Genomic DNA, 27635 nt, shown 5'->3' with positions numbered 1-27635 from the left:
TCAAATTCAAGAACCCCAGCATCCTACTAAATCTCAACATGTTTCCCTCCAGCGCTTAGCTCAAGTACCGTTGGTCTGCATTTTTTATAAGCCAGTAGCAGTAGTATGATTGCTGTAAGAATTCATTAATGAAGTCACTCGAAAGCAATGGAGCATTACTTTTAACAGAACCAGTTAGTTTATAATTAAAGCAACGTATTTTCTTTTAAAACCAGTGAAATTTAATTTCTAATTGGAAAATAAATAAAATAACTACAACTTATTTGATCACAGATGTTTTGAAGCGTATTTTTTCGCTTCTGCGATGGCAATTTCAAGTTTTTCATGAAAGACTGGAGAATGTACTTTCTTTGCTTTCATGTTACATACTTCACGGGGATTTTGTCCCTTCGGTGGCATTGTCTGACCATTAAAGACAGTAGCGAATTTTTCCAACCACTCTTGTGCCGAGAAGTGACTCAGTTTATCCTAGAAAAAGAATCAAATTTATAATTTAATGAATTAAGACTTAGAAGTGCTGGGCATATTCACCTGTGGAACACAACACCTTGCTTTTACCATTCCATTAGTCAACGAAACAACGAGAACGGGTCGGTCAGGGCACAATTTCGTTGCTTTTTGTAAAGACACGTCTTCCATCATAGTAGAACACTTTAAAAAATGTATAACGAAAGGAACTTTCTCAGCAGGATGTTCCTGAAGAACATTTTTCATTTCAATCTCCACAAATTCCCTGTGAAATAATGTGACATATCACTGAAATCTTATTCTTCGGTTATTTTTGGCTAATAATCTTACTTCAATGTTACTTTCGATGCGTCTTTTAAATGCTTTATGAGAACATTTACTCGGTCCAAGTACTGAACTTTGGATAAGTATGGCAGCTCTAAATCACTTGTGACTATTTTATTTCGTAATTTTTGTAGACGTGCTTGTAGTGTGTCCGCTCTGTTCTGTTGAATGTTTATTAGTTCTTCGAAATGAGCAATTGATCTTTCGATTTCCTTGCTTTTCGTACGCGCCTGCAAAGTAGGTTTTTTAGTTTAGGTACTTAGGTGTATATTTAGAAATAAAGCTACATGAAGAGCTGCATCTCCGGCAACTGCAGTAAATGCGTATTTAGAACGGCCAGTTTGTTTAATGTTGGTAAGGCAGAAGTCCTGAAGTTCGCCCGTAGATAAAGCATGCGTTCCGCAACACAATTCCTTCGAGCATAGACCTGTAATGGGGTCTTCTAGGGCTAGTAGTCGCAGCCCGGTTTCAGGGTAGATTTCACCGGGAACCATGACGATATCTTTTGTATTAAGTACATCCTGGGCGGATATTCTTTTTACACTAGTTGGAGCATTGACCTTTATCGCGTGTCTGAGAAATCGACGTATATAATTTGTTTAATATTTTATGAATTGCATAATGCTCGAGATTAGGCTGTTGCGTAATATCAAAATTATTCAACTTTCATGAAACCTTCATATGAAATAAGTACGAAGCCATATTGATTAACATTAAGGCCAAAAGAAATAGAAGCCAAATAAATAAGCAGCCTCTGTAGCTATTGTAGCACAATAAACTTTTCCTGGTCACAGAAAGATGGGGTGATTGTTAAACACTGAAGGAATGATTGTCCGAATAAATAGGCTGGCTTTCTTATTCGATCTTCAACATCTGAAGTTGCGCCAAACTAGCATTTGAAAAGAATCTGATCTCATCGTCGCGAGAATTTACATCCCATTTTAAGTCTTTGGCTTTTCTAAAACATTCCAATTCTCGTAATGTTTTGAACTGCTAACTCCGAGCATTGACTGGCTGCCATCGTCAACTGAATCTGTAAACCATTTCTGAATTTTCCTACTGGTCTCCGTCTGCTCACGCGCTCTTCAATAACCAAAAAATTAACAAAACCCGACTTATCCAATGAAACATAAAACGATGCTACAGAGGAGAAGAAGATTATAGGACCAAGTTATTGCCTTGATAATATTTTATATTTTTGTTGGACTTTTCAAAAAGGATCAACAAAATAGAAAAAAATATTTTACAGAAATGCATAACATCCTGATACAAAAATCCTCATTTATCAAAACTGTCTAGGTTTGAAAGGGGAGTAAGATTGTAGTTGTAGATATCTAACACGATTTATGTTAGAAAGGGTAAGAGAGCAATTATTTAGGAAAATGAAGTTGGCTTTATCTCATTCGGTCGAATTGGAAGCACATCTATTCAGTGATGTTTTCTAGTTTTCCGAATTATTTAATTGTTAATGGTTGTTATGGGTTTTAGACGTTTATTAATTTAGTCCATTTAGTTAAACCAGCACAGTTCCGGGTTCTTCTGCATTAGGATGTTACTAGTTCATTTTCCCTAAGAAAAAAAAATGCAAGATTATGAACAAAATGTCTCAACGCTTGTACATATTGAGGAGCAAATTCTGATCACTATCTAGTGAAAGATCTCTTGTAGCAAGCAGGTCGGACCCCTATATTGTTTGACTTAGCCCTCGAACACGTTAAAATAAAATTCCATTTTGATGCCAAATGTGTGCTTTTTAAATTAACTCAAACAGTAGCGTCAAAATCTTCTACGGAAATTTTCGTGAATATTGTAAATGCCTCGAAAGAAGTAGGATTATGGTTCACTGAAAATAATTAGGATCATGACCCAAATTGGAAATTAGATATATCCCATGGCAAATATCCCCTGTAGAATCATATGACGCTAACGCGCCCTTGTCCCCGATGAATGAATACACTCGACGAGTACCCTCGCCAACAATGGATTCGTCTCCCTTTCGTAAGCTGTGGCCTGTCCGCGGTCACCTCTATCCTCTAATTAATACATTTACGGGTAACTGGCCCGTGCACAGGTTCAGCTGATCGTTTGAGATTTTTTAGCCCAGAGTACACTGATGGCATTGCGAAGACAGGTGTTAACAAGGACTTTTGAGTAACACTTTCCATATGCTGCTTCCATATAATAGCACATACAGGACACTGAACAACCTCACCTTGGCATTGGAAATGAGGTATCTGCACTTTCACACTTTAGGCAAAACAGCGAAAGCAGATTCATCATTGTTAATGTATCAGATGATATTAAGCTCGATGCCACCGTCTACAGAAATAACTCTACCGAGACAGAAAAATTTATCAACACCTTCGATCTTTCGCTAGACTTTCCAAAATGCAGTGCCGCATCAGGGAGAGGAGAGCTCCCACCATCCCTTCTCGCTTAACATTCTATTGACCCTCGACGATGAAAACGTCGTCGAAAGATTGGCCCGATTCCGAGGTGTGATAGTCGTTTCTCAAGCACAATCAATCCTATTTATGATCGAAGAAATCGCCCATATAAACGAACGTTGAACATTAAGTAAATAAATTCGAGTCCACGTTTCGACTACATCCTGTGGCCAATAGGACAAAGAAGTGCTCGATGTGAAGACAATGCCGCTACTGTTCTTTATAGTGTGTCATTTGGAATTTGTCGATTTACCGTCTTTTTCAAGAACAAGGTATTTCTCAAAGAAGTTTGTGGCGTATTTTTGGGAAAGATCGACCTTTAGGTACATATAAGGTCGTTTTGACATACAGAACTGAAACCACAAGACCTCTAACAACGACAAAAGTTCTGTGATTGGTTATTAAACATGTTCGATTGTGATTCCTATTTTTACCGCAAATTCATACTGAACCACTGATGGCTTGGCTTGGAATTTGGTCCTGAGCATCTTGAAGCAGTCGAAGAAATTGCATTACAGCCAACAAAATTAAGCGCTTGGTGCCGATTTCATGCTGGTAGCGCGATTGTACTTTTTTCAATGAAGTTGGCCATTCAATGGTGAGTTATATCGCGGTATGTTGTGCACTTACTTATGGACCATAAATAGAAAATAAGTGGTTTGAATAATAGGAATGGATGGTCTTGGTAGAATATCGGCCGAACCATGCGAAAAAGTGAGGCAAACTTAGTTCAACATTCCAACATTAGTGACATTCAATACATTTTAGCCCAGAACAAAATTTTCAATAATATCCCAAACCTGAGAAGAATCACTAACATCATCATCATCAACGGCGCAACAACCGGTATCCGGTCTAGGCCTGCCTTAATAAGGAACTCCAGACATCCCGGTTTTGCGCCGAGGTTCACCAATTCGATATCCCTGTCTGGCGTCCTGATCTACGCCATTGCTCCATCTAAGGCAGGGCCTGCCTCATTTTCTTTTTCTATCATAAATATTGCCCTTATAGTCTTCCCGAGCTGGATTATCCTCATCCATAAGGATTAAGTGCTCCGTCCACCGCAATCTATTGAGCCGGATTTTATCCACAACCGGTCATGGTATCGCTCATAGATTTCGCCGTTATGTAGGCAAGTCTCCGAGAAATACATGAAGACTGGCAAGATCATTGGCTTGTACAGTAAGAGCTTTGACCCTATGGTGAGACGTTTCGAGCGGAACAGTTTTTGTAAGCTGAAATAAGCTCTGTTCGCTGACAACAACTGTGCACGGATTACCTCATCGTAACTGTTATCGGTTGTGATTTTCAACCCTAGATAGGAGAAATTATCAACGGTTTCAAAGTTGTATTCTCCTATCCTTATTCTTTATGTTTGACCAGTGCGGTTTGATGTTGTTGGCTGGTTGGTTTTCGCCAACATACTTTCCAAAAAAACAAGGTTCCACGACGCAACCTAACGAAACAAGAATTCCGTGCACTACAGGAATTAAACCGAAACCTCAACATCATCATCCTTCCAGCCGACAAAGGAAACACAACAGTAATCTTGAATAAGACCGACTACGACTCTGGTATCTCAGCACTCCTAACCGATGGGTCCTACTGTAAACTCAGAAAGTACCTCACCAACAAAATATCAACCACAACGAAAATCTTAGTGAAAAAGTCACAGATACGAGAAGACACCACCAACCAATTCATCCTAAAGGAATCCAATAACCCTACGATTATATGGCTGCCAAAAATCCATAAACAAAACGTCCCATTCAGATCGATTGTAAGCGCCATCGACTTTCCAATATATAAACTGGCACGCTACTTAACGGAACAATTAACCTCATTCAATGGCAACACCGGCACATGCCTTTAGAACTCGTTTGACATCATAAACAAAATCAAAAATTCAACGATTCAACCAACGGATATACTAGCCAGTTTCGACGTCGAATCTTTATTTATGAAGGTGCCTATCCCGGAAACCATGGAGATCATTAAAAATCATGAATTCCGGGTCTACGTAAACGAGCTGCACCCAAACATCAGATTTTCCTTTTAGAAAGAACAAAATCAAAAGTTACCCTTTCTTGATGTGTTGGTAGACACATCACCATCCATCGCAAAAATAATCGGTCATTAATTCCCTCATCCCCCGGGGTATAAACATTGCAGGCAAGGAGCAGCTACACCAGGAATTGGAAACGGTAAGGGAAGCGCTTATACACAACAAATATATAGGGCTTTTACGAAACAGAGGAGTCCTAAAGAGAACAAGGATTTACAGAGCGAAGTTGGATCAAAAGCAGTTGCTGCATTGGCCTACATAAAAGGCACGATGGAGCCAATCGGGTGAATTCTCAGGAAACACAAAATTCGTACCATCTTCAAACCCTCGACCAAAATAGGACAACTACTAAAAACCCCGAAGGATAGAAAGTCGAACATTTCACACACCAGAGGTAGATACAATTCCTTGCTCCTGCGGAAACGTCTACATATGAGAAAACGGTAGAATGATACAACAACGGATTAAGGAGCACGAAAGCAACACAACAACGGCTTCACAGAGTCAGCTCTAGCGGAGCACAAATTGGTATCCCAGGTCTGCCCTGAAGAAGTGAGCAGGATTGCTCACGAAACGTTGGAAATAGAAACAAATTACGTGGCCGAAAATCCGCAATATACCCAAAAAATAACAAATCACCGCCTTAAATCTAAATATCTCAAACCATTCGTGTTTCCTTTACAAAGGAAAATAGGCGCCTGTACAACACAAATCCACACGAGATTACATTTTGGAGGATATTGATAACTTCACATATTTGGAGTGTAAGATATCGAATGATGTAAATAAAGTACAACAAATAAAACGGAATAAATAAATCATATTATTCAGTTCTCCCCAACATAAAGGCGACATACATACGTAGGAAGACGGAGATTCAGACATCATTTCACGATCTTTCACATCAGTAAAGAGATTTTTATAAACCTCGATAAGACAGCAAACGAAGTTGGTCTACAAGTTAACGAAAACAAAACGAAAATTATAATGCCAACGAGAAAAATGGCGATACCGGACAGAATATAATGATAGACGAATACAATAAAAATAGAAATGGAGTAGACAAATTAAAATACCAAATTCAGCTCGCAAACAGCCTTCTACTCGGTCCCGCAAATTTTAAAAACCAACTGCATACAATGGAAAGCAAAACTCTGATAATAAGAATTGCACTATGCTATAGATGTAAAACATAGACTTTAAAATAAATGTTCGAAAAACTGGGTCCTGAGAAGAATATGAGGAGGGAATAGGAGCTATATGGAAGGACCACCAGTGGCGAATCAAATTAGCCCTGAAGTCTCTAAAATTCCGGAAGCTGCAATGGGCTGGCCGAAGGGAGAACAAAAGAACCAGGAAACCCCCGAAAGCGTTGGGCAGATTCTGTTGTTAATAATAGTTGGATTTCCTTCAAACTTCCCAAAGTTATGCCTTATGTTTTCTCTTATGCAAGTGGCATTTTGCAGTTCTAGCATGAACTTAAGAGAGTATTCCGGCCAAATTTCTCAAATATGCTAATATAGTATTATTAACTTCATTTGTACAGAAATCGGAACGGGATGTATTTTGAGGCCTAAATTCCCTTTAGGTACACCACTGTGATTTTTTCAGATTTTTCGGTGGGTAGGTGTGAGAACGAGATCTGTTACCCTTTTTAGGGGTCATTTTTTAAGCCCCCACTCCCCTATGCTTCACGCGATATCAAATATGGGACCAATTTCGAAAATGCCTAATTGAACCCTTTCATTTAATAATAATAATAATCGTTGGCGCAACAATCCATACTGGATCAGGACCTTGAAGTGTGTTAGAGCACTTCATTCAAGACCGTAACGGTACAATACAGAATAGCCTGTAGGAGGCACAGTGGTCAACATTGCGCTCAACCGAGATTATTACCCTGATTTCATTTTGCACCCTCCTTTCGCATGTATGGAGAGCCCCTCCCTCAAACTTTACACAAAATAGCGTCAATTGCTGTATGTACCACCAATTTTCGTGGCAATCGATCTAGCCGTTTCCGAATAAATCGGGTGTGATAGACAGACGGACAAACAGTCATCAACTCGATTCTAATAAGATTTCGTTTCACACAAAACCTTAAAAATGGGTGAAGTGGAGATTTGAATCTGCGAAGATATGCATTTTTAACGTGCTCAAAGTAATTTTTGGTTGATTAATCCGACAAAAAACGTTCTCCAAGGAATTTGCTTAGTTTATTGTGTTATTAAAAAATGATTGCTGAAGAAGCTGAAGCGCTTCACGGTTAATGTGGTATAAAGACGCACCAATCAGGGAGTAGAACTAAAGAATTCAATATCTCGCTGTCAGATTCCGTAACACGAACCCCCCTTTGCAAGAGAGGATAGCGAACGTCTGAGGAAATCAACTGATATCCATATTGCCCGTTCAAAATTGCATCCTCACATCAAATTTGATGCGCTTCTCAACAAAAGGGATTCGTCATGTTCGACTACCTTTCGGAGAACGTTAGGACGCCAAATACCACGTGCCGGCGATCAAACATGGAGGCGGATCTATGATGGTATGGTCTTGTTTTTCTCGTGATACAGTTGGTCCAATGTTTAAGGTCATGGGTGTAATGACTGCAGCCAAATACCGTAAATTATTACCGGGATCTATGTTGATTGTTAAGCAGGGCAATAATCTGAGCTCGAATGTCGATGAGTTGGCCAGCCGATAACCATGCAAATGCCCTTCAATAGTCTGTAAAAACCCTAGACTTGAGTCCCATCGAATATCTCTGGGAAATCGTTGACAAAAAGATTAGGGAACACGATTTCACACAAACAACTAACATATTTACCGCCAATGAGTAAGAGTGGAAGAGATTTCCAGTGGATCTGATTTTCTAGCTTGTTGACTCCATTTTTCAGGGTTGTCAGGCATTGAATGTTGAATGGAGAACATCTTTAAAAACTTTGAGTATAACTCAACTGTTATGCTATATGACTTTTGAGCTATTATCGTCGCCACTACTCGCAGAGAGAATATCGATTCAGCCTGGACTTTCACTATATTACTGGTCCCAGGGCAGAGGTGAGGTAATGTCTGATGGATATGCTTATCCTCTGGACGAAATCGTTAACTGTTTTTTTTTTAAAGTCGGGATTCTTTCCCAAAAAAACCAAAAAGAAAGGAGGAAGTTTCGTTTCAATTGGCACGGTCCATCTTCAAATGTATGAGTTCAGTACCACTTTATTGTTTAAACGCGTTCACTCTGAATGTAATTCCTACTCATTTTGTTTTTTCAAATCTATGTAAAGAAACAACCAACACCTAGGACCGTCAGTTGTCTCTGCCCTGAAAGAGACCGTCAGTTATTTCGTTAATCCTCACATCCAGTACAACCCCACATATACGAAACCCATTCAAAGCATTGACAAAGTTAAATATGTTCAATTGAAAAAGTTATAAATTGTTTTGTGTAGCAAGCAAATGTAGTGCAATATTTACCTTATTAATGATTCTATAATCTCCAGAAGCTCATTCTCTACTTTCTTTCCTAATATGGCCAGCTCCAACTTCAAACAGTCAGATGTTACACTACTTGACAGCTGATATATAACTCCTTTGATCACATGACGAACGCTGGCATTGAGTAAATGAGTTGCTGAAAAAAAAGATTCAGTATCTGGCGTAGCATTGTTCAAAAATAAACCACTCACCAGTATGATGTATAATATTCCTAGTTCTCCGATTTTGGTCAACATTCAGTTCAACTTCATCATTTACACTTAAAGTTATATCTTTAGTATCGCTATTTGTAAAGTTCCCCGAGTGTAATATGCAGCCGTTACTACAACTCACTTCTTTTACATCAAATTGAAGTTTGGAATTGCCTACATATGCAACAATTGTACCGTGATCGCTTTGCTGTCCGCCGGATTCGTGATAAAAATTACTTTTCTCAGTAATAATAGTCACGGGGTTGTCGGAATTCAACCGAACTGACTGTTCTGCATTTCCATTCTGTAAGATCCTCAAAATTTTTGTTTTAATAGTTGGCACTTGATAGAGCTTTGTACTCGTATTATACATGTAATTGTATTTGTAGAAGTTCTCAGTATTTTTCAAACCGGCAGTGTAGTTGGAAATTTCTTGAGATGCTTTATCTATTATTTTGGCATCAGAAAAAGAGTCTTTCGATCGATCTTTCGCTTTCGCTAATTCCTTCAAATATCCCACTTTATCGATTTGCAAGCCTTCCACCTCGGCTAGCTTCTCAATTGATTCTTCGTCTAATCCATATGTATCTTTTAGTTTGAATACAAAGTCACCTGGCATTACGTTTTTGGTGAAATGAGTTTTCAAAGTTTGTAGCTCTTTGTATGCCGGTACAAAGCCAGGTGAATCAAAAAGATCAACCTCTTCCAAGTGCTTGTTCGCGGATATTATCTCTTTGATGTTGGCATTGCAGTTTCGTCTCAAAGCTGTGAAAATTTCTTGCTCATGCGATAAGATTTCTAACACATTAGGCAGCTTCGTTTGCATTTCCGGATATGTAGGACCCAAAATTTCCGATACTTTTGGAATTATTTCGTGGAGCAAATTGTTCCGTTGAAAAACATTATTTGAAAGTAGCATCGATTTCCTTATAATTCGGCGTAATTTGTGACTAGGAGGAATTAAATGTAATATTTTTTTTGTAAGACGATAAATTCTCTTTGGAATGTTGCATCAGGGTAAACTTACTTTTGGTCAGGAAGCATTCCGTCCGCTAGGCAAGCTGTTATCATACGCGAGTGATCTGCTAGTGTTCGATAGGCGGTATCTAGAGCGTATTTTTCGCTGCTGGGCTCAAACTCGTAACCGTAACTTGGCGCGTTTGAAATCTAAAACAAAATCGAAGCTTGAATAGTGAGCGGATATTAATATGTTGTCCCTACCTTTTGTATAGTATCAAAAATTGGTAGAAATAAATCTGTGTCATAATTGGTTGATTTACCTTGTAGGATAGCTACCAATCTTTCCATTCCCATTCCGGTATCAATATGTTTCTCAGGAAGGGTTTCAATACTTCCACCATCCTTTCTGAAAATTATAGTCCATATTCCAAACTATCACATGTACTGAAAATTGCTTTATCAAACTAACCTGTTGTATTGAATGAAAACCAAATTCCATAACTCTGTTAAATCAGGCGAACCAGCGTTCACAAGTTTCGATCTAATACTTGGGTTTGAATTAGGCAAGTGATCAATATGTATTTCGGTACAAGGACCACAAGGGCCAGTAGTACCCATTTCCCAGAAATTATCTCTGCTTCCAAACGCCAAAATTCTATCATCGGGCACCCTGATTACATGAGTTTAATTATTACGAAAACTTTAAAGATAGGAAAATATTGGTACCCTAAACTCCTCCAAATTTCACGACATTCAATATCAGCTGGTAAGCTAAGCCCTTCATCTCCACCAAAATATGTAACATATAAACGAGACGTATCTATACCAAATGGGCCCCTTAATAAATTCCATGCCATTTCGCAGGCTTCTTTCTAAATCGGACGAAAATATCAAATGAAAGATAAAAGAATAAGATTGAAACCTACCTTGAAGTAGTCGCCGAAGGACCAATTCCCAAGCATTTCGAAAAAGGTGTGGTGGTAACCGTCTTTTCCAACGACCGATAAGTCGTTATGTTTCCCTCCGACCCGAATACACTTTTGCGAATTAACTACACGTCGGGCCATGGGCTGCTCTTTTCCCAGAAATATTGATTTGAACTAGAAATAAAATGTTGAATTGAAGTTTTGAAAATTTTGCTGGATGTAGGTTATAATGATCAACATTCCTATCAAATTCGCGCTCGAAAATCTATCTACCTATCTGTAATAATTGGAAATAGCACTATTTATCTACCTATTTGCAATAATCTGAATATCTACCAATTCGGAAATCCATTAAACCAGACGACCCTATATAAACTGCTGCCTCTTTTTCATCACGAACTTTCCTTATTAACAAAACCTTTCCCTCAAATACCTCATTCAATTTTGCTGGCACTACGCCATTTGGAAATATTAATTCACATCCAATTAAACCTAACACTACTTCGGTTTATGGGGGTTGGCTACAATAAACTAAGTCGAAGATGAGAACGGAATTAAATGTAGATTCTGCGGAAAGTTCAACCATACATATGTCGAGGGTAGACTTAGAAAACAAGTCGGGAAACCGGAAGCTAGATGCTTCAGGTATGAAAGGTTTTCTGTATTTCTTTTATAAAGAGATTTGATTGTGCATTTGTCCCATTAGCATGTAGCACGTAAAATATGCATATATTATGTGAAAATATCATATTTCAAGTGATATTGACATCCATAGTCTTGAATTTGCAGAGAAGCGACAGTTTTATCCTAGTATAACTTTGTTAGTAATAGTGCGAATTTCAAATTTCCAAATTTGACAGTATCATGCTTTATGCTGTAGCCTACATTGTTGCAAAATTTCGTGATTCTAGGGCGAACTTAAGGGGGGTTTGCTGTCAATTACTAAAAATTATAGTAATATACTATTATTAACTTTTTTTTAACAGGTATCGGTATGGAGGGTTTTTCGGAGCCTAGGCACCATATAGTGGCAGCCTAAAAAGTACCGAGACCTTTAATTTGATACCCTACATGACTATATTTGATAAAAAAAAAATGTACATTCTCCTTTTGCATGTATGAGGACCCCTCCTTAAATTCGACGTAAAAGGATGTAACTCACTATATGCGTGAGCGTTCACAGTTCCCACCTTTCTACCAAATTTGGTGTCAATTGCTAAAACCGTCTCCGAGAAAAATGCGTGTGACGATAGACAGACAGACGAACAAACAGTAAACCGATTTTAATAATTAATTTGTGTAAACACAAAACCTTAAAAACACGTTATTGTGAAAGTTGTTTATCGTAGGGGCATGAAAGTTTGGGATGCCCCAAAGTACGAGTGTTTCCCACCAGAACCCAAGGGAAAATTAAATGCCTGTGGAGTTCGAGAGCTGGACATGAATGCCTGCATCGGAAGAAACAAGAACAAGAAACAAAAAAAATGTTGCATTAAATTCACCACATAAGGATCTAGAAGATAAGGAAAATTTGTCAACAAACAATTATGAACATGATACTACCACAACGAAATTGGTGGCAGAAAGGAATGATCAGCCTGAAACAATCCACACGCCGAAAATAAATGGTCGAAGATTTCAAAAACATTGCACCTGGAGACGAAATTTATTTCCAGCACCATAATCAGCAGCGCTTGTATAATCATCTCGTATTTTATCACCTTGACATTGAACTTAATGCGGAACTATTATCGTACTTTCAATGTTCAAGAGAAGAGATACTATAAAAACTGGGTCACTGCCAACAAAGGGCATGGAAATGGTGGTTCCAATGAATGAGGCTGTAAAAGGGAAAGTGACAGTACTCATAGACGCTGTCGCTGACATAAATGGCCTTAATTACGATAGTTATTGTTCCGATGCTTGTAGTTCTTACAATATATTTTAATAGTTAGTAAATACTATTTCGAGAGCTACTTATTCTCTTTCTCCCAGGTAGCTTAAGTACTGAGGAAGAGAGGAAGTAGCTCTCGATACGTATTACTAACTATTAAAATATATTGTAGTAGGAGAAAGCTACCTAGTTTTATTTTTACTAAATTACGAAATGCAAGCACCAAGAGGCAAAGTGAACAGGAAAAAAGTTAGAGATGTAAGTGGACTCGTCGGAGGAACTAGATCAGCGGAGGGAACAATCTGTATCCGTTGCCTTTGGAAATAGAGCACGCTAACACAGCTGAGTTGGGAATGAGATAGCATTACCAAAGAGACAGTGAAATTAGCATTAACAGCTTGCAATTGTAAGATGCCCTCGATAAAAGTAATAGTAAAAATGTGTAAAGGGGAACAACGCCGAAAGGATAGGGAATCAAGAAAGCCTGAATTCGACGAAATAGTCGGTCCCCCACAATGCAAGCTCTTAGCTCGCATCAGTGTTAAGCCACGATCTGGTGCGTATGTTGTAGAGTCCCAGGAGCTTGCGACTGATGTGCATATGGGCAACGCCATTGTCGAAGCAACCAATAATTATATTTCCATTCCTTTAGTAGACGCTGCTGAAAAAGAATTCCATTTGGGTGCTAGTTTTCACCCAAAACTTAGGGAACTAAGTCATTTTAGGATAGTAAAAGGAACATCTCACATTAATATGGTATCTCGAACAAATAAACCTGAGCCCCGGATATAATCGATACTCGAAACGTTAAATCTAGAACGAAATTTCAATTCTGAAGAAGCGAATTCCATAAGAGATTTATGCAAGCGACATAATGACATTTTTCATTTAGAGGGGGATCTTGTCAACCATACTTCAATTCTACAGCACATAAACCGCACAAAAGGCGATTAGCCACTTGTTTGTCAAAAACAATAAATATCGTCTCCCACAAGCCCACAAAGAGAAAATCAACAAGTAACTATAGGATGTGCTACTAACGGGGGTTATTACACCTAATAATTCTCCTTGGAATTCGCCTCTATTATTGGTGCCTAAAAGGCCAGAGGCAGGTGAATCGAAAAAATGGAGAGTAATGGTGGATGTCCTCAAATTAAATGTAGTGATGGTGAAAGATGCAGATGACGGCAAAGATGGACATATTCAAAAACTGATGAGAATATTTGCCAGACTCCTACCTATCGACAAATGTACGATTTAACTAATTGCATGAGTTGTGTAACTATGCCCGACTTTGAGGCCGAAATGACAGCCAAATATTTCTATGATAAAGTACGATTCCAAACTCCGAAAATGCTTGCAACCGACAATGGCAGCAATTTCACGTCTAAACATTTTTCCATCTGTGCATTTTGCTCGGAATTAAAAAAATGCACATCATCGCCTATCATACTTCGAACGTAGTCACAAACCTAAAATCCTTCGTAAGCCCGGATTGGGCTGGATAAGGATTAATGGCTGTCACAGGCGTCTAATTCTGATCACTTTCAAAACACTTTTTGTCCACCTCATCATCCCGTCATCAACAATGTCTGCAGTAAAGATACCGGAATCCCTTATCGATGGAATACTTTTAAGCCGGGAAAAGATCCACAAAGCTCTTCAGGTACTCAACATCAACAAAGGTTCCGGCCCCGACTTAATTCCTCCTTACTTTTTGGGGCAGTGCGTTGACCAATTGACGACTCCCCTGTATACAGTCTTTAACAAATCGCTCTCAGCGCGCATCTTCCTATCCTCGCGGAAATCCTCCCATCTCACACCTATTTACAAGAGTGGCGATAGAAGGTGTGTCGGAAACTATCGACGAATCGCTAAACAATCCCTAACCTCTTTGAGAAGCTCGTCTGGGTTAAACTCTCTCTTGTCATCGACCCGCTTCTCAAGTAACAATATGAGTTTAGAAAAGGAAGGTCGACTTCCACAAATCAAACTATCTTAGTTTCTGATGTCCTCTGCGAGCTGGAAAAAGGAAACCAAATTAACGCGGTCTATACGTATTCCTCACCTGTTCTATGCCGATGACCTGAAAATGTATCATACTATCAACAATCAATCCGATACAGACTTTCTTCAGCCCAAGCTGCAATCTCTTGAGCGCTGGTGCATCCACAATAATCTCCACCTTAAAACATTTGGGTCACCAAGTCATTATATATGATATTTGTACGCCCACTTCTTGAATACGGCTGCATTGTCTGGAACCACGCTTTCGAGCTACGAAGCGACAGAATCGAATTCATCCAAAAGTAATTTGTACTTTTCGCCTTAAGAGACCGCTATTTGATTTTCAGAATCTTCCCCCTTATAAATACAGGATCTTTTAAATTTGATGACTGTTTCATCCAGGAGAAAACTAATCTCTGCCTGCTTCACCTTTGACATCATTAGAGGAGCAGTGAAGGTTGATGCTCTCTCTTCTAAGCTCCACCTCAACGATCAATCGAAGCGTACTCAACATAGGTCCTTGCGCAAGGAATATCAGCACCAAACTGTTTATGGTTATAATGTGCTCATAAACAGATGCTGTCGAATATTTAACACTCCCGGTACGCATTATTCCCCAGACTTATATAAATCCCAATTTAAAAATATTCTGATTAAGAACCTGTAATCCGTATTTATGTGTACCCTGCCGTCGAAAAGATAATAACTAAAACAATCCTGAAAAACATCGAGGAGCACCTCGAAAGCTTGATCGACGCAGAGCAGATTGGCTTCCGCTTTAGAACCTCCTGCATTGACCACATCATCGCCCTGGGGACCATTTTCGAACAGTGCGCAAAATGTCACGTGCTGCATCGAGGTAAAATCTCAAAGAAATTTGAGGTTCAAAGCGGAGTCTGCCAGGATTGCATCTTGTCACCGATACTATTTCTTCTTCTTATCGGTGTTCTTCATGCTGCCGGATGGCGTGGAAAAGTTCAATGGACCATGCCATTTTTCTTCAAGTACTTTAACTGTGCTCATGACATCTTTTTGCTCTCTCATCGGGTAATGAACCTTGGCGAAATGGTTCTGAATTTGGAAAGAAAGGTGAATATAGTCAGACTGAAGATAAACACCAACAAACCCAAGGTTCCAAGCTTGCCGGGTCATCGCATTCCCCTTATCTGCCGTCGATCAATTTGTATATCTACATGGAACGCTAGATTGGCTTTTGTTGCCTCGTCTAAAATCTAAAAATGCAGTTATCTCCACATCAAGAACAAGTTGAGACAGTTCTGTGCTAATGCTCTTTCTTTTATAGGGGAATAGCACATGTGAGTGACACCCACTCTTACTCAAAAGCTCCAAGTCCTCGTGAACACTTGTCTGTGACCTATCATTGGGGTATACTGATCTGACACTATTTCGAACAAAGAACTAAGCGTGCGCACAGGCCAGCTATCTGTGGACGATGTGATGAGAAGGTGGAAGTGGTAATGGACAGTTCATAAATTAAGGAGGGGGTCAACTGCTGGTTACGACATGTAGCTGAACCCGCTCTTCCAAGAGGGCCGGCAAAAGAGTCGCTCCCAGAGCCCTTGGTGTAGAACACAGAAGTTGAAGCGCATTTGACTGGACTGTGTACGATGATACGTAGGCGCGGTTGATACAATATGCCCATCAAGGTGTGAATAGCAACCATACAAATTTTAAAACAATATATATGGTTGCCATTTAACCCTTGTTATGGAATAGTGCATCAATCACACCTGCTTGCCATTGTTCGCAAACGCAACAAAAGGCCAATCATGAAACAAGGGTAAATGTTAATAAAGACATTGGTAGGTCTAATAACCGCTCACTGTTCTTTATGAAAATATCTGCAATGGGTATCTGAAGACTCAAGATGCAGACATCGCCATGGAGAAGATGAAACCACCCTCCACACCTTCTTAGACTGCGTGATGCCCTCGCGGTGGAAATATGTCGCGAACCTTGAACAACCTTGCAAGATTTGTGAAAACATAGAGGCGGATCGAAGCTGTGAAATCTATTAATGATTGCATGTGAGCGCTGCTGCGAAAAGTACCCGAAGTGTGTGCCGTGATAAAAGGAATTCCACAAATAGAAACTATTTCGCTACAAAACTACTATTCCGCAAAACGAAGGATGATAGCAAGTCATCGTAACATACCGCTCTAACCAGAAGTGAAATTATCTTTGGTATTAACTGGGTATAAAGGTTTTGTGTGAGAAATTTTATACCCAAATTTTCCCATTGGTATATGGTTTAAAACCCAAAATATTCCTTCAAATTTTTTTCAAACTACACATACACGTACATATTACACACGTAGATGTTATGCTCATCCTAAACAAACACACATTGCCTATTACCGAATACTATATTTATATTATAGATGCACGTATATAAATTGATTGTACACATATTTCTGATTCATTCTTGAGAGTTCAGCCGAACGCAGCAGACGTCCTTGGACAGCAGCAGAGGTAAAAGTTTTTTGAGAATTTATAAATTACAAGATTTTTTCTTTTTTCAGGAGTGGTTATCTTTTAGGTACCCTTTAGTGATAAGCGTGGATAGTGTTTTGTGGGTAGAAAATAGTTTTTGTTTTTTAAAAAAAAAATTTCAGCAGAAATCGCTATGGAGACGAGGGCCCAGAAAGCCCCAGAGGTCCGATTACTATCGGACCAATCCCAAGAGAAACTAATCGCCAGTCTGCAACGCAGTCTGGATGAAATTAATAAACAGCTTGCCGCGGCGAAAATTGAGATAGAGGAGCAGCGGAAGCAGAACGAGGGTCTGACAGCCCTCATTAAAAGCTTGCAGGAGTCAATAGACCTGCAAAACAGGGAGAAAAAAGAAAACGGCAAGCGTTTGCGCATCGAGAGTCCACAAGTGTCGGACTCGGAAAGCAACTCGTCATCGGAAGAGGAAATGTCCACCGACAACACGGACAACACCGCCACCGAGGAGGAGGAAGATGTAGACTTTCCACCTCTGCCGCCACCGAAACCAGTGCCAACTCTTCCGCCCATTTTTTTTAAAAAAACCGTAGTGAAGTCGCCGGAAAAGGTAAAGCCTTCAGGACAAGAAAGTCCTAAGGCTAAAGAAGCCGAAAAGGGCACGGTACCCGTGATCTTAAGGCAGCCATCAAAATGGCCAGCCATTGAGAAGGAATTGCGGAAAAGGAAAATTAATATCCTTCACGCGAGGAGGATTCACCTGGGAGTGAGAATAACTCCAGAGCAGCCGAGCGACCATCGGAAGATCACTAAATTCTTTAGAGAAAGTGGAATTCAATTCCACACATATCTTCTCCCAGAAGAGAAGAACATAAATATTATAATCCGGGGGCTCGAGGGTATAGCGCCCGAAGATGTAAAGGAAGACCTTGAGGATCAGGGCTTCCATCCCATAGAGTGCTTCTTCATAAAAATGAAGAACGGGCCCTCCAGACTACTGAAGGTGTTAATGCCGAAAAACGAAACCGGCATATACAATGTAAAATCGATCTGCCACCTGATCGTGAAAATCGAGTCCCAAAAGCCGAGGACTTCCCAATCGCAGTGCCATAACTGTCAGCAGTTTGGACACTCTGCGAATAACTGTTTCGCTGACGCACGTTGCGTTAAATGCGAGGGATCGCACCACTTTTCCAAATGCGAGAGGAAGCAGGAGCAGAAGGCAACCTGCACCAACTGCAAAGGAGATCATCCAGCCAGCTACGGCGGATGTCCCAAAAACCCTAAAAACATTAAAAAAACCTTCGCCCAGATGGCGAAATCGAATTCTTCTCCACAGGTATCACAACCAATCAATAAGCCGACAGGAAAAACTCCAACAGCACCGAAAACTCCCTCTTCCTCAGCGAACCCGAAGCCTGTGCAAATGGATCAAGTGCTGAGCAGCATGCAAGCACAGATACAAAACATGATGGAGTCAATGATGACTAAAATGATCCAAAACCTGTTTAGCTCTCAGATCCCTCTAGGCAACCCAACTAAGATCCACCATGGTAAGCATTAAGCTTAACATTATCACATGGAACGCAAATTCCGTAAAAGGAAAAATGGGAGAATTGAAAGAATTCCTTTACGAGGCAGAAGTAGATATACTACTCATCCAGGAAACGTTCCTCAAACCAACAGACCCACTTAAAGTACCCAACTACAACATATATAGAAACGACCGACTTACTGGCCGTGGAGGAGGAACCGCAGTCCTCATTAAGAGAAGCATCGAGCATCACCGCCTGGAAACACCACTCATCACTGGAATGGAAGCTACAGTCATCGAGGCAAGGACAGGACCAGCTGATATAAAAATCATATCAGCCTACCGTCCTCCATCAGCAGATAATTTTTCAGAGGACCTTCAACTGCTACTCAACGGGGACAGACCGACTTTTCTCGCCGGGGATCTGAATGCGCGTCATCGAGACTGGGGAGCAACCCGAAACACCAAAGCGGGGAGAGAACTGCTCGCTTTCCTAAACGGAAACGAAGCAACTATTCACGCACCAGAGGAACCAACACATTATGGACGCAGCACAACCGACACCATAATCGATGTGGCTATTACAAAGAATTACAGCAACCACATCACAATCAACGTGTTGGACGACCTCTCGTCGGACCACAAACCGGTGTTATTTTCAATATACAACATATATATTGAAAATCCACCGAAAATGATAAAAACCACCAACTGGGACACCTACCGCCATATTCTAAGACAATACACCACAACCTCAAAACTAGAAACTTCGGAGCAGGTAGAGATAGAGATTGAAAACCTAACCGCCCAACTAACTTCAGCCAAGCAGGAGAGCTCAACGGAGAGAGAAGTAAACGACCAACAATACTTCCGGCTCCCAAGAAATATTAAAGATAGAATAAGGGAGAGAAATCGCATCAGAAAAAGAGGAAGAATGACAGGAGATCCCAACCTGAAAAGAGAAGCGAATCGGCTCACTAATGTTATCAGAGATGACATTGACCGATTCAGAAACGAACAGTGGGAATACTTTATCCAAAATCTTGAGCCGGGAGGCAACAACTTCTGGCGGCTCAGCAAATATTTTAAAAGAGGCTCGAGAAGGCAAATGCCTACAATTCATGGTCCCAATGGCCTTGAATTTTATAAAGAGGGAAAGGCCGAAGCGTTCGCGGACTCACTCGAACTCCAGTTCAGGGAGAACACCGCATCGGACGACGAATCTGAAGAAGAGTACGAGTCAGAAACAGAGACACAAGATGACTCAACACAAAGAGAAGACTGGGAACTGCAAACAGATCAGGTGGAAGTCCAAACCATAATTCATGGACTAAGCAGCAAAAAAGCCCCAGGATGGGATATGCTTACAAACGAATGCATCAAGAATGCACCGAATAACATCGCCGAATCAATCACTGCAGTAATAAATGCAGTACTCCGTCTCAGAACATATCCAAAAGCATGGAAAAAATCCATCATCATCCTTCTGCCGAAACCGGGAAAGAACCCAACCTTCCCACAGAACTGGAGACCCATCAGCCTACTTCCAACAATTGAAAAAATTGCAGAAAGGGTAATACGGAGCAGACTGCAGGATCAACTCAACGAGCTCAACATCATCCCAGAGGAACAATACGGATTCCAACGAGATCATTCATGCGAGCTTCAACTGGCCAGAGTAGTCCAGCACATTCGCAGTGGTTTGAACAAGCGGAAATCGACCGGACTATTAATGTTCGATATATCGAAAGCCTTCGATAAAGTCTGGCACGCAGGGCTCGTAGCCAAACTAAAGAAATTTAAAATTTCTGATTCTATGATAAGACTGATCCAATCCTTTATTGCAGATCGAAGTTTTAGGGTGGCACTGGAGGGGCACCAATCAACGGAAAAAAGAATTGAGGCAGGAGTACCCCAAGGATCGCCGCTTTCCCCGCTGTTATACACAGTATACACGGCGGACATTCCAAGAAAATTTAACCGCTTCACAGGGATCTCCTTATTCGCGGGCGACACATGCCTCTTCCACACATCGAAACAGGCACGCCTCATCACTAGCAATCTTCAGAAGGCAACCAACACAATGTTGGAATACTTCAAAAAGTGGAAGATAAAAATAAACCCGGAGAAGACCCAGGCAATCTTCATCACAAGAAAGAGAGAACAGAAACCGGGAAAAATCCAAATCGAAAATCAGCCCATCGATTGGAAACCAACCGCGAAATATTTAGGACTGACTTTCGACAGCAGACTAAATTGGAGAAAACACATAAAGTTGAAAAGAGATGCATGCACAGGTACCCTGAAATCCCTTTACCCTTTAATTAGATCTAAGAAACTAAACATTAAGAATCGTCTTTTAATTTATAAACAATTAATTCGCCCATCTCTGCTATACGGGAGCAGTATTTTCTACCAAACATGTAAGACATATAAAAAGTAACTGCAAATATGTCAGAATATAGCTATAAGAAAAATTTTCAATGTCCCGCATTATATAAGAAACCTAGATATACATAGCGATCTAAAATTAGAAACCATAGATAAGTACATTAAAGATAAAGCCCTGAAATTATTCCAAAAAATTGATTCACACAAGAATAAAACTTTAAATATCTTAAAAACAAAAAAACAGAAAAAAAGAAACTTATCCTAGCTTAAGGGCATTAGTATTATAAGAATGTATAGTATTTTAAGGTAATTAGTATTATAAAGTAATATTGTTAATATTGTTAGTTAAGATAAAATTAGTTAAGTAAAAGTTAGTTAAGAAAAAATTATTATTATTATTAGTATTGTAAGTAATTTATAACTAGTATAAGATATAAGTTTTATAACGTTGTTGAAAAAAAAAAAAAAAAAAAAAAGAGGAACGATAACCAACCAGAGTAAAGATGGACAACAATGTCCACAGCGAAAAGGGGAGCAAAGGTGTCGAACACCAGCTCCAGATTCATCACAGTTCCAAGTATTTCTGATTCACTTCGTGCATAAAAGTATACACATGTACATGTGCATACAGTACGTATATTGAATACCGCTGATTTAATGTACAAATATATCTATCTGAATAAGGCACTACCCCAAAGCTTTATTAGCATATACATGTAAATGCAGACTTATGTCTGCCTCGAGTAATTGGTATATAAATGATTAAAAAACTAAAACGAAATGATTCCCTGCGATCCCCCATTCATATGAGCTCACTTTGCTGTGGTATTGACGAATTGATGTTATGATGACGTCATACACTTTTTAGAATGCACAAAATTCACATAAAATGAAAGTTTCACCTATAACTTTGTTAATAATAGTTGGATTTCCTTCAAACTACTCAAAGTTATGCTTTATAGCATATACTTAAGGGGGGATTCCGGCCAAATTTCTCAAGTAAGCTTATATAGCATTGTTAACTTGATTTGTGCAGATATCAGAACGGGATGTATTTTGATTCCTAGATTTCGTTTAGATAAACCACTGGGATTTTTGAGACCTGATACATTTTTTAAGAGTCACATTTCGAGCGCTCACTCCCCTACGTTTCACCTGACATCAAATATGCGGCCACATAGCCATATTCTTTATCCCTTAGAGTCAACGCTATGTGTAAAGGAATTCATAGACCATGCGTTCTCACCAAATTTCGTGACAATCGGTTCAGTCGTTTCCAAATAAATCGGGTGAGACAGACAGGCAGACATCGACTCGATTCTAATAAGGTTTTGTTTCACAGAAAACCTTAAATAGGAATTGTGGTAACTCGCTCTCCTATATCTTCCATCAGTTGAGTACGATCTCCGCTCTTTTCATAATCGCTGCCCACCTTGTACATTCACATTCCTCAATATAGAGAAAATAACCTTTCCAAATTTGCGATCATTTGTATTTTAAGAAAATAATAATAATAGGATTCATCACGTCCATTATTAGTGGAAGGATCAATGCGCACCTCGAGACCAACAATATTCTGTCCGAGGAGCAGAAGGGCTGCCGAGTTGGGTCAAGGGGCTGCCAAGAGCAACTCATTATCGACTCGGTAGTTGTAGAACAAGGAACTAGAGGCCAAAGAAACCTCTTTAGTTGCTATATCGATTATGCCAAGGCTTTTGATAGCGTTCCGCATACCTAGCTAATCGATATCCTACATCTGTATCGCATTGATCCGAAACTAATAAAGTTTTTGGCGACATTCATGGAAGGGTGGCATACCACCTTATCAGTGCGTACATCTGAGGGTGCTAATACCTCAGAGCCCATCCGTATACGGAGGGGCATCTTCTAAGGGGACTCATTGAGTCTCTCATTGGGTTTGTATGGCACTAAATGGCTATTGAATGATGCAATAAAGTATCGCTTACGTGCTAAGTGCGAACTGACACACTTGATGTACTTAGATGACATCAAGCTGTATGCCGGGACTGACCACCATCTTAGAAGTCTGTTGCGAATAATAGCCATGTTCAGCCGTGATATTCGGATGGAGTTTGGATTACATAAGTGTCGAATCCAAGCCATTCCCAAAGGTCATCACGAGCCGCATGCCGGACATAGCATTGGTGACCTCCACATCGAAGCTATGACCGAGACAGACTTCTACAAGTACCTAGGAATTCTGCAAGGAACCCATGCTCAAGTTGGTGATCTGAAGGATGCTCTGCTTTCCGAATTCCTGCGACCTGTAAAGCTGGTGTTGAATTCGCATCTCTCGGGGAAGAATAAAATAAGCGCATTGAATGTATTCGCTATCCCTTCACTGGCTTATGCATTCGGAATATTGCCGTGGACGAAGACCGATCTGGAAAACGTCCAGCGGCGGATACGGACAAGTCTGCCGTGGAGCGGATGAACCTGCCTTGTGACATCGGAGGTAGGGGCGTGGTTGACGTGGCGGCACAACATCATCGCCAAGTCGACTCGCTGCGCGCTTATTTTTACAGCAAAGAGCAGGCGAGTCCCTTGCATGCGGCTGTCTGTAAGGCAGACTGTGGACTGACTCTACTTAACTTGAAGGATCGATCTTCCAATCTTCTGAGTGGGATGAAGTCGGACCAAGAGCGGATCGATGAATGGAAGTCGAAGACAATGCACGGTAAACACGTGAATTGTCTTTGGCAGCCATTTGTCGATTTGCATTTGTCGAACAGATGGCTGTGTGCTGGGGAGCTCTTTGCTGAGACGGAGGGGTTCACGTGCGCCATTCAGGACGGCGTGGTCGCCACCCGAGCTTATAAAAGCTTATCATGAAAGAACGAGTGTAGAACGATCAGTGCAGAATGTGTGGTTCGGCGTTAGAGACGTTGGACCATCTCATTTCTGGCTGTACTGTTATGGCACCGGTGTAATAAACAAATAGGCATAATGGTGTATGTAAGGTGATTGCATACAAGCATGGGCTGATCTTGGGAACAGGCCCGGTTTACCGGTATGAGCCGCAAGCAGTATTTGATAGTTCTGGTTACAGCATGTATTGGGGCTTGCAAGTTCTGACTGATCGCCATATTGCACACAACAAGCCTGACGTGCTGTTAGTTGACAAGATAGGTCGCTCTGCGTATATTATTGATGTTGCTATCCCCCATAATAGCAACATTGAACGGAAATATGTGGAGAAGAAGAGGTGAACTATGAGTCATTGGCTCGGGAAATCAAAGAAATTTGGCGTCTCGAGCGGGTGGTTGTAGTTCCCATAATATTTTCAGAGGACCTGGAGATGAAGCATCAATAAATGATCTTCACAATCACCTGAAGAACGTTATCATGGATACGGCCACAAGCATACTTGGCCCCAGCCGCAAAAGGAGTCGGAACGGCTGGTTTGACGATGAATGTAAGCTAGCTACGGAACGGAAGAATGCCGCATACCGAGTAATGTTGCATTCTCAAAGAACGGGCACGCGCAGAGACTTATCATGAACTCCGTCGAGCGGAGAAGCGACTTCACAGACGGAAAAAGGAAGCTTGGGAGAACCAACAAGTCTGCAAACTACAAAAAGTACAGGGAGCAACCGCACCAGGCGCGGAAGTTTTACCAACAAGTCAGCAGGATGAAGGCTTATACACCTCGATGCTCATCCTGCCGAGACAAAGAGGGAAATCTGATTTCCGACAGAATGGGCATATTAGAGCGATGGGTTGAGTACTTTGATGAGCTACTGAACAACCAGAACATCGGCGAGGTGGAGGTCCTGCCAACTGAAGACGACGGACAAATACTGCTACCACCAGGTTTAGGACAAACAGTCCGTGCAATTCATCGGCTAAAAAATCATAAGTCGCCAGGAGCCAATGGAATTACAGCCGAATTAGTTAAATATGGAGGCGACCAGTTACACCAAGTGGTTCATCAACTTGTGCTCAAGGTATGGGACAGCGAATCAATGCCTGACGATTGGCAACGAGGCATAATCTGTCTAAAACATAAAAAGGGAGATATCACACAGTGCAGCAATTATAGAGGTATCACGTTGCTGAGTACCATCTATAAGATATTCTCCTCTATCTTGCTAGGCCGGATAGCCCCATACGCCCAGAACATCATTGGTCCATACCAAAGAGGCTTCACTCCAGGCAAATCAGCAACAGATCAGATTTTCTCTTTGCGGCAGGCGATGGAAAAACTGTTGGAATATGGACAACAGTTGCACCATCTGTTCATCGACTTTAAAGCCGCCTATGATAGCATAGCCAGGGTAAAACTGTACACGCCCATGAGAAAATTCGATATCCCGACGAAATTAATAAGACTGACTAGGCTGACCCTGACCAATGTGCGAGGCCAGCTAAAAGCAGCAGGATCACTCTCAAGACCATTCGACATCAACAACGGTCTACGACAAGGGGATGTGCTATCTGCGTCCTCTTTAACTTGGCTCTTCAGAAAGTGATCCGTGGTGCTGAGGTAAATGCAAGAGGTACGATCCTCTTCAAGTCCACCCAACTACTGGCCTATGCTGACGATATCGACATCATGGGAAGAACCACCCGAGACGTACAAACTGGCTTCATCCAGATCGAGCAGGCGGCAATTGGCGCGAGATCTTGGGCTGCACATCAATGAAGGCAAGACAAAATATATGGTGGCAACGTCAGCACCGAAGACGAATCAACCAACAACATCAAACCGCACTGGTCAAAAACGAAGAAGAATAAGGATAGGAGAATACAACTTTGAGACCGTTGACAATTTCTCCTATCTAGGGTCGAAAATCACAACCGATAATAGCTACGATGATGAAATCCGCGCACGGTTGTTGTCAGCCAGCAGAGCCTATTTCAGTTTAAAAAGACTGTTCCGCTCGAAACGTCTCACCATAGGGTCAAAACTCTCACTGTACAGGACAATGATCTTGCCACTCCTCATGTATTCCGCGAAAACTTAGGTTCTTAGCAAGAAAAATTGCGAACTCTTGGCCGCGTTCGAGAGAAGAATCCTCCGAAGAATTTTTGGCCCCCTACATGAGGATGGACGATAACGTTGCCTATACAATGACGAAATCCTTGAGCGATACCATGACCGTCCGGTTATGGATAAAATCCGGCTCAATAGGTTACGGTGGGCGGGTCACTTAATCCATATGGATGAGGATGATCCCACCCGGAAAGTCTATAAGGGCAACATATATGGTAGAAAAAGCGGGAGCGATGGCGTAGGTCAGGACGCCAGACAGCTTTTGGGGATATCGAATTGGTGGACCTCGTTCAAATCATGCAGAAGTATACCATTCTGCATACGTGCTCGATGTTGCGGGGAGTTCTCGACGGATTCTCCCATTAACCTACCACCGGCCACCACCACCAGTAGGATCGTCCGAGCCTAAATGCCTGGAACTTAGTGCTAGTATTAGGTAAAATCCGGCACCTGCCGAGATTGTGATAACTCGGAAAATAAGATAATAAGAAATTGGTGTTTGAAATAAAGTCAGTGTTGGCTTTGGACTTAAGGAAGAAGTTACTTTGCAACATTGGGATACGTTTAGGAATGACTTATTAATCGAGGATTATTATAATACTCTAAGATGATTTGGTTTTGGGATTAAAAGGACACTTAATACTTGATAATAGTTGAACCAAGTTAGGTGTTCCCATTCTCTTAGGAGCATTTCAGGAGCCCACCATTTTGTAGGAATATTATCAAACATTACATAGACAATAAGAGCAGGCTCGATGTGAATCTTCTTAAGATGGTCAAATGTAGAACAAACTTTAAGGAAACTTTACCAAAATGACCAGTTGTACTTTTGACTCCGTGCATGTTAAAAAGCTGTGATAAGACTTCTTAGTTATTTCGGGAATGAGTTTAGTTTGCACATAGTATTAAGCATTGAAAACGGGTGAACCAATTTTATATATTACCTGATTCATTCCTGCATTTACAAAGGCCACAGTAGGATCACAGAAAGGCACCACGGGGCTGGACCTCACGAATGTATGACCGTGCTCCTCAATGAAATAATCTACAAACATCTTTCGGATCTCACTTGAACTTGGAGACTTCCGCAAACTCGCTGAATACATGCGGCGGGCATATTTATGCACACCACGGTAAATCATTTCCACTTCCTACCGATCAAACACAACTAGGTTCAAACAAAGGTAACCCCTAGGTTAGGCGGTCCTGTTGGTTGCAAAGTGCCGGCCTCCAGTCAAAACCAGCTGATCTAAGTCTTCGACGGTCGCGAATTTTATGCTCTAGTTGAATCGGCGAGTGTACAAATTTGCAGTATTGTATTCAATTTCAAGTATACAAAGTCGACCCTAAAGAGATTGGTTCCGGAATGACTTGTCAGTAAGGCCATTGTCTACAATTTTGTTCTTTTTCAGATAAAATTCAACTTTTTTGAAACACATTTGTT

General features: G+C 40.7%; 1 protein-coding gene across 1 annotated transcript; it reads right to left on the bottom strand.

Moving 5' to 3' along the window:
• Positions 1–204: 204 nt before the first annotated feature.
• Positions 205–27433, bottom strand: LOC119649848 (alanine--tRNA ligase, mitochondrial). Its single transcript, XM_038052205.1, has 12 exons — positions 27136–27433; positions 10880–11053; positions 10680–10825; positions 10423–10623; positions 10215–10359; positions 10021–10160; positions 8994–9943; positions 8782–8938; positions 1080–1365; positions 799–1022; positions 532–733; positions 205–468 (listed from the first exon to the last, which is right to left on the bottom strand). The coding sequence occupies exons 1-12, from the start codon at positions 27331–27333 to the stop codon at positions 268–270; spliced, it is 3024 nt and encodes a 1007-aa protein (XP_037908133.1). The 5' UTR covers positions 27334–27433; the 3' UTR covers positions 205–267.
• Positions 27434–27635: the final 202 nt, after the last annotated feature.

Source organism: Hermetia illucens, chromosome 2 (genome assembly GCF_905115235.1).
Source record: "Hermetia illucens chromosome 2, iHerIll2.2.curated.20191125, whole genome shotgun sequence".
Taxonomy (NCBI): domain Eukaryota; kingdom Metazoa; phylum Arthropoda; class Insecta; order Diptera; family Stratiomyidae; genus Hermetia; species Hermetia illucens.
Note: the sequence above shows the minus strand (reverse complement) of the source record. Positions and strands in the feature narration are given on the sequence as shown.

Bases quoted from the DNA above. Each gene is read 5' to 3' on its own strand.
- LOC119649848 (XM_038052205.1), bottom strand. From the start codon at position 27,333: ATGATTTACCGTGGTGTGCATAAATATGCCCGCCGCATGTATTCAGCG. The intron at 10,624-10,679 runs GTACCAATATTT...TCATGTAATCAG, and splicing joins GAAATTTGGAGGAGTTTAGG to GGTGCCCGATGATAGAATTT. The intron at 469-531 runs GTGAATATGCCC...TTCTTTTTCTAG, and splicing joins CAAGGTGTTGTGTTCCACAG to GATAAACTGAGTCACTTCTC.